This window comes from Trichechus manatus, unplaced genomic scaffold, assembly GCF_000243295.1.
Source record: "Trichechus manatus latirostris isolate Lorelei unplaced genomic scaffold, TriManLat1.0 scaffold00043, whole genome shotgun sequence".
Taxonomy (NCBI): domain Eukaryota; kingdom Metazoa; phylum Chordata; class Mammalia; order Sirenia; family Trichechidae; genus Trichechus; species Trichechus manatus.
This window is the reverse complement of record NW_004443979.1, coordinates 6,159,569-6,172,107: the sequence shown is the minus strand read 5'-3', so window position 1 is coordinate 6,172,107 and position 12,539 is coordinate 6,159,569. Positions and strand designations below refer to the sequence as shown.

Genomic DNA, 12,539 nt, shown 5'->3' with positions numbered 1-12,539 from the left:
TAAGCAGGGGCAAAAACAAAAAACAGTTATTTAGCAGAATCTCTTGGAATTACAAATACCAATCGATGAAATTTATAATGCTCCTAAATCACAGGAAAAATCTAAAGGAATAAAAAGATAAATTGGGGAGAAAAATATCCCTAAGGTCATCAAAAACTGTTTGCACTCCGGCCCCCAGACACCCTTATAGCTCAGGAATAAAGTCACTCCTGAGGTTCACCCTTTTGGCCAAAGATTAGACAGGCCCATAAAACAAAATAAGATGAAATGGACACACCAGCCCAGGGGCAAGGACAAGAGGGCAGGAGGCGACAGGAAAGCTGGTAACAGGGAACCCAAGGTCAAGAAGGGGAGAATGTTGACATGTTGTGGGGTTGGCAACCAATGTCACAAAACAATATATGCATTAATTGTTTATCGAGAAACTAGTTTGCTCTGTAAACTTTCACCTAAAGTACAATTTAAAAAAAAGGGCAAAACATAAAAAAAAGTTTGCATTAAAACAAAGTTTTTATAAAACAACCTATATTGTTAGTAAATGACTCAGAATCAGGTAACCTGAACAACTGTATTTTACAACTGTAAAAGCAAAGTAATTTTAAAATAACCTTCAAACATTTGTTTTACTACAAAGCTACTATCAGTCCAATCAACAATAATTTGAACTCTGACCTTTGGTGTCAGCATCAGTTATTTGCTCTTTGGCTACTTCTTCTTCTTCTTCAGCTATCGCCTGGAAGATGGCAGTCAGGAAGAAAAAAAGCAATTCACATAGTGGGCCTTCACTGTCATTTCCTACAAGAGCTTCCTCTAACACTTCTGTGAATAAAATGTTTAAAATGAATTTAAAGTTCTGTTCATATACTAAAAAAAAACTCCACTGGAATAACAAACATTTTAATTAACAACAGCCTGTGTAATCATTTTTTAAAATGTCCGTTTATGAAAGTAGAACCAAGTAGTATCCAAGGCAAAAATCAAAAAACAATTTGTAATAATTACAATAAATAAAATCATAAGCCAAATTCATCACATTCAAGAAAGCCAAAATAGCCTTAGTAGACCAGTATATTTAAGTTTAAAGATAATGTCCTAATTAAGGCACACTTAAAGAATTTTAATTTTATTCTAATTTAAATAACAATGCAAAGATGACAAAAACCATTGTCCCACTAATCCTGATAGGTATGTGGGACATTAGTGTTTACCAAATAGTGCACGTGGGAGGTAATCATCAGCATAAAGTTCTAATCCTAGTACTGCATCTAATTCATTACCTAAGCTTCTACCTAGTTTACCTAAACTAGCATTGTTTAGACCTTCTTGATCTATAAGGCACAATGATTCATGCCTCACCTAGCTCATGAAGAGTAACTGAGAGAATGTGAAGCCATCCGGAAGAATATACTCTTATAAACATAAAAATGCCATTCTAATTCTGTCTTTGAGGCTTTCTACATGGATCTTAAGAAAATTATTTTGTTATTTGACAGCTAAAAACCCAAAATGTAATCCAAATCTCTCCTCATACTAATTTAGTTCTATTATAAATGATGTTTATGCAAAGTAAAAGTATGTAAGCACACAGGCAAAACTGAACTACAAATAAAAGGCAGGCAATAACTTGTCTCCAAATACAGCTGACATAAATTCCTTCCCTCTCTGTACCCACATATCACTCCCCATCAGGAAGTGGGGTCTATTCTTCTACCCCCTTGAATCTGGGCTGGCCTGTAGCTGCTCTGAACAATAGGATATGGTGAAAATGATGTTGTGTCCGTTCCAGGCCTATCCTTTAAGATGGCTGGTAGTTTTTGCTTCTGCCTCTTTGGAGCCCTCAGCTGCCATGTAAGAAGTGCACGCAGGCTACTCTGCTGGAGCAGGAGGCTACATGGAGCAGCACTGATGTGCCAGTCAGGTGTGCTAAGAACTCATCTTGTACATCTAGTCAAGCCTTCAGATGGCTCCAGTCCCACCCACTTTTTCACTATAACCACATGAGAGACCCCAAGAAAGTACTGGATAGCTAAGAACAGTCAATCCACAGAACTGTGAGATAATAATTTGTTCTTTTAAGCCACAAAGCAATAGACAACTGGAACACTTGCCTAGGGTTACTCCCTCAGGAAACTCATCTTGAAGATCAAAAAGTTCTCCAAATGCATGAAGGAATTCCAAAACCATCAGAGCATCACCAAAGATTTCAGGAGGTAGTCTAGTTTTCACTGGAGTTGGTTCTGGAAGTTCCTGCAAAATTAATTTATGTAACTATTTGAACCTAGTACAGGAAATCCTAAAAGTTGGATGAGATACATTCTTTACCTAGTAAGAATTATTCCATGTAGATTAGTGTCTCAACCCTAAATCAATACTACCTTTAGAACTTTCAAAATTACAGATGTCCTGGCCTTACTCTAACTTTACTAAATCACAGTCCCTAGGGACTTCTTCCTTTCTCAAACTAAGCATAACTTTAGGCTGAAGGGTATCTATGATTACACTTACTAGTTAAGAGGGATTCTTAACCTAGATTCTAAGATCAAAGCATCAGCTGTGTCAATATTGTCTTCAATATTATCTCCTTAAGATAAGGAAGAGAATTAATCCACCATCTACTGACTTGGAAATGATTCCATATAAGCTGAGATGTATGAGTTTGGTTTGGATACTTTAGTCATTTCTGGAAAAAGGCAGAATCCCTACTTAGCAGTCAAGCTAAATGCATGCATGGCTTCAGTGATTATTGGATTATCAAGGATCACACAAACTGATCATTTATTTCTACAGAATAAGAATAATTAACAAAGTCTATTATAAAACACTAATGCTACCTTAGAATTCCAATTATGAGTATTAACTTAATTGGCTTATTTCCTCTCAGTTAAATTTGAAGAGGAAGGTAAGAATTCATCAGCAAAGCCACATAAGGCATATAGAACAGGTGTTTGCCAAACATCACATAAAATGCTGTACCTTAAGATCATCGCATTCCATATCTTCTCTAGGTTTACTCCATTGCTTTAAGTGTTCCATATATTTTCGCTTTTCTTCACGTAACTTCTCTCTTTCCTAAAATAAAAGGTCAATAAAAATTCTTTTAAAACTTTATAAGAAACTCTTTACATGGCAGGTAATGGTAGGGCTATTTACTCTTAAGATCCCATTTCCTATCTTTAACCAATTGGTTGGTAAGAAAACTCCTATTTTATTTACTTGTCTCCTTGTTGCTTCTCGATGCTGTTGGTCTAAATCAAGGGTTTTAAGTGTGGTCTCCAAACCAGCAGCATCAGCATCACCTGGGAACTTGCTAGAAATGCAAGTCCTTGGGCCCATCAAAAACTCTGGGATTGGGGTCCAGCAATGTGTGTTTTAACCAGCCCTCCAGGTGATTTCAGAAGCACTGATCAAAATAATACCTACCTGACAAAACTGTACAAAGAATGAAGATGCCTGGTACACAGTAACTCCTGCGTATTAATTCATATCTGCCTATAGCAGCTCTCTCCCTACTTCAAATCAATTAGATCCTGACAAACTAGGTAACAAATTATTAGACTGTCTAATACTAAAACTTCACCCTATATTTGTAATACATTTGTTGTTTTCAAGACTCATTTGAACTTCTTAACAACCTGGAGACACATAGGAGCAGTAAGTAAAAACAATAATAATAGAATACAGTTGGTAAATTCTTTCTTTTATAATCCAGGCTATTTCTCTTGCTCACTTGGTTTTTTGAAATCCTTACTTCTTAGTAGTGGTATTTGAAACTGCAAGGTAAATACTGACCCTAAAAAGTCCCTAATAAAGCAGAGTGTAAATAAAATATTTCATTATTATATTCTCCAAGAAATATATTTAATATGCATTAATGTTATTTTGTTCCTTTGAAATTTGTTTAGGAACACCAAAGATAAACAGATGTGCATTTATCAAATTTTCATTGTGAAACACCTAGATAATTACAGAATTTATTAACTGTGCTTTCAGTAGTTTGCTGAAATAACAAGTTTTCACCTTAAAAAATAATTCTTGTGGGATATAATAAGATGGGCATTCTCATCTACTGTTGGTAAGAGCATAAATAAGCACAACACATTTGACAAACACTTAGCAATGTTATGTTCTTATCCTCTGATCTACTATTTTACTTCTACATATTTATCTGGGGACATAATCCAAAAAAAAAAAAGACTTCATGCACAAATTTGAAGATAGTAGCACTATTTATAAGCAAGTAATTGTAAAGCACTTGGATATCTATTTGATAATTATGCAGTTACTAAAAATTCCAGTTTACATATACATAATGTAGTAACATGAAGGAATGCTTATAATAATGTTAAACAAACAAACAAAAAAGGATACAAAAGAGTAAAAGCTGGATTATCTATTTTTAGGGTATGGAATAAAGACTGGAAAGAAATTAATCCAAGTACTGACAATGCTATCTCTAAATGTTACCATTGAAATTATAGGTGTTTTTTTGTTCTCTACATTTTCTGAAGTGGACATATATTAACACTCCCCCACCCTCCCTGCTTTGGGGTACTTGTGAATACCTCAGAAAACCAATAAAATGACTGACTTTGGAGAAAGCATGGAAACCGTGATAGAATTCTATAAGAAATATCTACCACTGAAGATGATAATCAAGATTTCCTGAAACACCATGTTATTACAGACACCTTATTTTTTAAGGAGAATAAGAACACTGTAATTATTGTCAATAATAGAATTTATAGTATTTTTACAACTATGTATTTTACCTTTAAAATTTTTATGCATATCATCGTCCCTAAATTTGGAAGTCTAAATAGTAAGTCTTTATTCTTTAGAATTACATTTTAAAAGAGGTTTTAAGTGAGGTATACATTGAACCATAAATCATTCACTAGATTTTTCAAGCAGAGAGAGACAAATCAGTACTGTTGCTTATCAGTGCTCTATGTATAACTATAAATTTGAATAAAAGTGGTAAAGGCATCTGAAAATTAACTGAATTTAAATTTGTAAACGATGTAGAGAATATAGCTATTATACTCAAATGAATACCTTTTCTCTTTCTATTTTAAGCCTTTCTTTTTCTTCTTTCTTCTTTAGTCTCTCTTCTTCAACAATTTTTTTCAATTCTTCCCTCTTTTTCTCTTTATCTTCCTTTTCTCTTTTCTTTGCTTCTAGGGCATCTGCTTTTTCTCTTTTTAATTTAGCCTTTTCAGAAGCTGTAGAAGTCAAACAACACTTGGCATTTTTAAATATATAAAACAACAACAAAAAAAATCCCTAAAATAATTTACAGTTAAATTAGATCAGAAGAGATTTGCAGTGGTTGTAAACTCCCAGAAGGAGCCGGCAGCTGACTTAAATGGGAAAAGCAAGTTAGCTAACTTTAAGACAAACTCGGCATTGGGACAAAAAATCCCTGCCTTTGAAAGCCCTGCTTGTCAGAAATGCAGAATCTCATTCCTCACCCAGACCTACTAATTTTCAATCTTCATTTAACAAGTTTCCCAAGTGATTTATATGTACATTCAAGTTTGGGAATCAGTGATGGCCCATAATAGTTTGCAAGCCCTGGAAACTCCAACTTGTGCTTAATCTAGCATTGTATCAATTTAGTGGGATGTGCTACACCTTGAAATATCACGTTAAGAGATAAATAGGTCTCTTTTACCTTAAAAATAGTTATCTGAAGAAAAAAGCTACTTACTTCAGAAACATGCAATTTTAGAAACATCCCCCACCCCAGCACAATTAAAAAAAAAAAAAGTCCTTTCTTATAGCTGAATAGATTTTGGAGAGAATGTTGAAACTTACCCAATGATTTCATCTCTTCTTGTTTTAAAAGTTTATCTCTTTCTTTAGTAGTTTTGTTCCTATATCCGGTCGCAGTCTGTTTATTAGCAATGCTCTCCTAAAAAACCAAGAAACTAAACTTGTAGAACCACATTTACAAACTGATAGTTTGCCTTGTTCTCAAAGTAAGCTTAAAAGCCCTTATCAATTAGACGTTCTTTATACTAAAATGAGCTTTTATTCTAAAGCGTGGCTGAACTTTTAATAACTCCAATCACGGTAATACACTGAATATTAATTACTTCTATAGCTCTACAAATTACTACAAGGACCTCCTAGGAAAAACAACTGGTTTTATATAAATATATGTGTGTGTGGCAGTCTGCTTCCTTAAAGATTACAGCCTTGGAAACCCTATGGGCAGTCCTACTCTGTCCTACAGGGTCGCTGTGAGTCAGAATCGACTCAACATTAGTGGGTGGTGGTTTTTTATATATAGGGAGAGAGGGTAAAAGAGACAGAGACAGGACGGGAGAGACTGCACACCTTAAAAATGTGTATTAGGAAAAGAAATCTTCCAAGTTACCTTGTAAACTAGATGGTGTAAATACCAAATATAAAAGAGGCAGAGGAAAGACATGCCAGAAAACATTCTTGTGGCCAATACTGAACAATGCTAAAATCTTATTTTCACTTTATTTCTCATGAGAATAATGTCTCTGTCTTGTTTATGATCTCTTATATTTTAAATGTAATAAAACATAAATAATTTATTTGAATATATGAGTACCTAGTATGTGCCAGGCACAGTACTAGCACAGTGGTGAACAAGATAGACAAAAAACCCACTTAATACATTGAAAATTGTTTGCAAGAGGGAAACAAGCTTCATTTGGAGTAGAAAAACCTTAAGTGTGCAGTGGAGAAAGTACTGAAAAAAAGAGTAACAGAAGGGCAAGGGGAAAAAGGAACAAGACAGACTTAACCCAGATCCTGGAAGAGACTCTTAAAAGAACGCTTTAATAAATTTCTAAATCGTGATGATTGCATGCTGCAACCTATACTCAGAAGCAATGGGAACTTGGCTTGTATGCTGTTACAGTCATCAGCAATCCATAACCAGAAGAAAAGAAGAACAAAACAGAATGCACAGAATAAGGGTAGGACAGAATTAAAAGAAAGAGAAATAAAAGGAAAAGGGTTAGAAAAATCTAAAATAAATTTTCTCCAACTCAGGTGACTCCACCTAGCTATCAGTTTGCCTAATTCCAGAACCTTTCATAATATCCTTGCTCCTTGAATTTGGAAATGGTAATGACCTAAGCGGACGGGGAGGGATTATCGTTGAAGGTTCTGAGAGAGATACAAAATTGGGAAGTGAGCACAGAAGAATTAAACACAGTACTCAGTCTATACTGTCCTTCTCTTTCCATTATAAACATTCCTTTTCCTTATTATTATTTTTTTTAAATTGTACTTTAGATGATGGTTTACAGAGCAAATTAGTTTCTAATTAAACAATGAGTATACATATTGTTTTGTGACATTGTGACATGTCAGCACTCTCCCCTTCTTGACCTTGGGTTCCCATTACCAGCTTTCTTATCCCCTCCTGTCCTTGCCCCTGGGCTGATATGCCCATTTAGTCTCGTATTATGGGCCTGTGTAATCTTTGGCTGAAGGGTGAACATCAGGAGTGACTTCAAGTACTGAGTTAAAAAGGTGTCTGGGGGCTATACTCTAGGGGTTTCTCCAGTCTCTGTCTCCCTCACAGTTTTTTATGGGAGTTTTCTCAGGGAAGATCTATTTTGCATTCTAAGGCCTATTTTACATACTTTGAACCAGTACCTTCCTATTTGCTAGGATTTAGGCCACCACTTTTGGGCTAAAGTCTATTCCAGTCTCTACGTGAGACAATTAAATATTGAAGCAAGTTGTATATTTTTATGGAAAGAACATTTTAATGCTAAGGACGTTTTACTGCCATTTTACTGTACACAGAAATTAGAAAGTCTCAAGAATAACTATAGAACCTTCTGCTTCATTTCCCATTACATCTATGTACTTACAGTTCAGCTAGCATAGGATCGCTATGAGTCAAAATCGACTTGACGGCAATGGGTCTGGGTTTATACTACACTACTTATTGATGCCGTACAAGTGAATTCCTTGTAACCCTTGTTCATATTCTGCCTTCTGCCTTAAATGCCCTCCCTACCTCCTTGTCTCAAAATTAGAAATCTTATATTTTCCAAAGCTCAAGCATTAATGCTTTCTTACAGCCCTCTATAATTTCCCTTAGTTAAAATTCATTGCTCTTTATGTTGCAATCCCATAATTTATTGCCCAAATTTCATCCCACTTTACATTTCAGTAAATGCTTACATGTCTGTGCTTCAACCCTGGTATAAAATCCCTGCGGCACAAAGACCATGTCTAATTCATACTTGAAACTTCTATTAAGCCTCACTGCTAAGCAGTTATCAACATAGAGTACACACATGATGTTTCCTGTAGGAGTGAGTTGCTTCCTACAATCTCTGAGAATGATGGCAAACACTGCTCTTGATTTTAAAATGTAGTTTTTATCTATTCCCTACTTACCTGACTAACAGGTATTCGTTTAGGAGGTCTCCCTCTTCGTCTGCTAGCAGGACTAAAAATAAACGTGGGTGGGTCATCAGGGAAGAAATAAGAAAAATCTTGTTCTTCTATTTTATATGTTGAAAGAGATGAGGCCTTCATAAAAAAAACAGGGTACAATAGTAACGCATTAGTAAACTATATGAAGATTCACTCTAACACATCATATCACCATTGCTAAAGACCAGGTCAAAAATGTTGGAATTCCATGCATAATTGTGTAGTAATACACATTTTAGTTGGTTCACTCAATCCTTTTTAAAACTATTTAATCACCTTACCAGAAAGAAAACCTCGATTCAATTACTTCATCACAACATGCCTCAACAATGTTTCTACAGTTTCTTGAATTCTTAAACTATTTCAAAATTGCATATATACAGACACATTTGTTTTACTTTTACTTTTGACTTATTTTATATGAGATTTTCTCTGCAAATAAAAAACCCAATATATTTTCCCCAACCACTTCCCAACTGCTGAACATTTAGATTTGCCCCCCAGTTTAGCGTGATAGCCCAAAAGAGTTCCCCTCTATTTATTTTGTATCTAGAACTTATTCACCTTTCATCCATGTCCAATTCTGGATTTTTTCTTTTTTAATTTTATTGTGCTTTAGGTGGAAGTTTACAGTACAAATCAGTTTCTCTTTCAAAAATTTACACACAAATTGTTTTTTGACATTGGTTGCAATCCCTGCAATGTGTCAGAACTCTCTCCCTTTCCCTTTACACCCCAGGTTCCCCGTGTCCATTCGTCCAGTCTTCCTGTCCCTTCCTGTCTTCGCTTTTCGGCAGGTGTTGCCCATTTGGTCTCATATACTTGACTGAACTAAGCAGCACCTTCCTCGTATGTGTTACTGTTTGTTTTACAGGCCTGTTTAATCTTTGGCTGAAAGGTGGACTTCGGGAGTGGCTTTTGTTCTGAGTTAGCAGGGTGTCCAGGGGGCCAGTCTCAGGGGTTCCTCTGGTCTTCTGTCAGACCAGTAAGCTTGGTCTTTTGAGCTTGAATTCTGTTCTACATTTTTCATCCACTCTGTCCGGGACCTGTGATCCCTGCCAGAGCCATTGGTGGTGGTAGCCAGGCACCATCTAGTTCTTCTGGGCTCAGGCTGGTGGAGGCTGTGGTTCAGGTGGTCCCTTAGACCTTTGGACTAATATGTTCCTTGTGTCTTTGGTCTTCTTCCCTTTCCTTTGCTCCAAATGGGATGGGACCAATAGATGTATCTTAGATGGCCACTCACAAGCTTTTGAGACCCCCGACGCTACTCACCAAAGTAGGATGTAGAATATTTCTCTATGAACTATGTTATGTCAATTGACCTAGATGTCCCCTGAGACCATGGTCCCCAGACCTCAGCCCTAGTAACTTGGTTCCTTTAAGGTATTTGGATGTGTCTAGGAAGCTTCATGACTTTACCTTGGTCAAGCTGTGCTGACTTGCCCTATACTGTGTGTTGCCTTTCCCTTCACCGAAGTTAACACTTGTCTACTACCTAGTTAGTGATTTCCTCTCCCTACCCCTCTCCTCCCTTGTAACCAACAAAGATAATTTTTTTTTGTGTGTAAACGTTTTCTTGGGTTTTTATAATAGTGATCTCATACAATATTTGTCCTTTTGTGATTGGCTTATTTCACTCAGCATAATGTCCTTTAGATTCATCCATGTTGTGGGATGTTTTGTGGATTCAGCATTGTTCTTTAACATTGTGTAGTAATCCACTATGTTGATGTACCATAATTTGTTTATCCATTCATCTGTTGATGGGCACTTAGGTTGCTTCCATCTTTTTGCTATTGTGAATAATGCTGCAGTGAACATGGGTGTGCATGTCTGGAGCCCTGGTGGCGTACTGGTTAAGAGCTCGGCTACTAACCAAAAGGTCGGCAGTATCAATCCACCAGCCACTCCTCGGAAACCCTATGGGGCAGTTCTACTCTGTCCTCTAGGTCACAATGAGTCAGAACTGACTTGACAGTAATGGGTTTATTTTTGGTGCATATGTCCACTCTTCTGAGGGCTCTTATTTCTCTAGGATATATTCCTAGGAGTGGGATTGCTAGATCCTATGGTATTTCTATTTCTAGTTGTTTAAGGAGGTGCCATATCGTTTTCCATAGCAGTTGTACCATTTTACATTCCCACTAGCAGGGCATAAAAGTAACAATCTCCCCACAACCTCTCCAACATTTATTTTCTGTTTTTTGATTAGTGCCAGTAATGTTGGGGTGAGATGGCATCTCATCGTAGTTCTGATTTGCGTTTCTCTAACGGCTAATGATCGTGAGCATTTCCTCATGCGTGTTGGCAGCCTGAATGTATTCTTTGGTGAAGTGTCTGTTCGTATTCTTTGCCTATTTTTTAACTGGATTACTTATCTTTTTCTTATTGAGGTGTCGAAGTAATCTATAGATTTTAAAAACTAGACCCTTATCAGATATACTGTAGCCCAAAATTTTTTCCCAGTCTATAGGTTCTGTTTTTATTCTTTTGGTGAAGTCTTCTGATGAGTTGGGAATGTTTTACTTTTAGGAGTTCTCAGCTATCTATAGTTTCTCTTCTGGTGTTTGTGCATTGTAGTTATGGTTTGTATTGAATTTATGCCATGTGTTAAGGCCCCTAGCGTTGTCCCTATTTTTTCTTCCATGATCTTTATCGTATTAGGTTTCATATTTAGGTCTTTGATCCATTTTGAGTTAGTTTTTGTGTATGGTCTGATGTATGGGTCCTGTTTCTTTTTTTTTTACAGATGGACATCCAGTTCTGCCAGCATCATTTATTAAAAAGACTGACTTTTTCCCATTTACTAGATTTTGGTCCTTTGTCCAAGATCAGCTGACCACAGGTGCATGGACTTATGTCTGGGTTGGATTTCTATTTTTTATTAGCAGTTCTGAAATTTTTTTTTTTTTTTTTGGCCTAACAGTCAAGATCATTCTTTCTCTCAAAGAAAACACGTGCTATTTACAGAAATACCTTTTGGGAAATGTATAAAAAAATAATGATACAAAACTTTAAATTATTAACAAAACACAAAAATTTCTACTGGGAATTCAAGTCTCTGTGTATTTCTTTTTGGTAGAACACATCTTTCAAAACACACAAATAAATCAATTCTAACCATCATAAGAAATCAAGGAACTAGTAAGATTTTATATTAAAGTACATTCTGTTAAGATGATTGTCTATTATCCCACATAAATAACCCCTGAGTGCAAAGAACTGCCCCTTAACTACGAATAAAAGCACATCGGTGGTTTCTTATATACTCAAAAACTACACCAGAATATCCATTAACAGTCCTTTATTATACTCTAAATGAAAACTGTTTACTTACCATCACTTTAGTTTTCATTTATTTATTAAGTTGAACTTCTTTTTCATGTTTATTTACTGTTTATTTTCTATTTTTGGTAAAACACCTCCTGATGTTCTTCACCCACTTTTTTTCCTACTAGGTTGGTCCTTCTCATTAAATCGGCCACCTGACTGTTTAAGATATATAGACACAGCTATTCTTATATATACTGACTGCCTACCAAGTGCCAGCCACTGTTTTAGCCATTTATCACAAGTACCTAAGTTATTAAAAATATTCATAAGCATCATTTTACACATGGCAACCTGATATTCAATGACATAGGTAGAGCATGACTTACCCATTCTCCTCTTGTCAAGAAGATACATACATTTAAAAAGAAATTTTTTCTTTCAGTTAACTCTTAGAAGTAGAAGGTAAAAAAGTAACTCCTTTTTGAAACTGCTTAACACATTCACAAGCAGCTTTATAGAAACTATAAACTCACCAGATTTTAAGACAATATGCATTTTTTGGGTTTTGTTTTTCAATACTTTTCCATTTCATAGAATGTCTTGATATTTTGACTTGTATCACTCTTTTTTTGACTGTGTTTGTTAATAGTTTGTTCCTTTTCTTTTTTTTTTTTAAATGTACTTTAGATGAAGGTTTACATAACAAATAGTTTCTCATTAAACAGTCAGTACACATATTATTTTATGACATTGGTTAACAGCCCCGCGACATGTCAGCACTCTCCCTTCTCCACCTTGGAGGACCTTTTTATTGGTGAAAATATACA

At 35.7% G+C, this 12,539-nt stretch overlaps 1 protein-coding gene across 2 annotated transcripts in view; it reads right to left on the bottom strand.

The window, feature by feature from the left end:
- BAZ1A (bromodomain adjacent to zinc finger domain 1A) overlaps positions 1-12,539 on the bottom strand; it is an 89,858-nt gene that overhangs the window by 28,611 nt on the left and 48,708 nt on the right. For both annotated transcript variants that reach the window (XM_023731475.1, XM_023731476.1), the window contains 6 exons: positions 8,401-8,535; positions 5,818-5,914; positions 5,056-5,222; positions 2,974-3,069; positions 2,109-2,247; positions 673-819 (listed from right to left, as the gene is read on the bottom strand). In XM_023731475.1, coding sequence (XP_023587243.1) covers positions 673-819; positions 2,109-2,247; positions 2,974-3,069; positions 5,056-5,222; positions 5,818-5,914; positions 8,401-8,535 — 781 coding nt within the window. The remainder of the gene's footprint in view (positions 1-672; positions 820-2,108; positions 2,248-2,973; positions 3,070-5,055; positions 5,223-5,817; positions 5,915-8,400; positions 8,536-12,539) is intronic.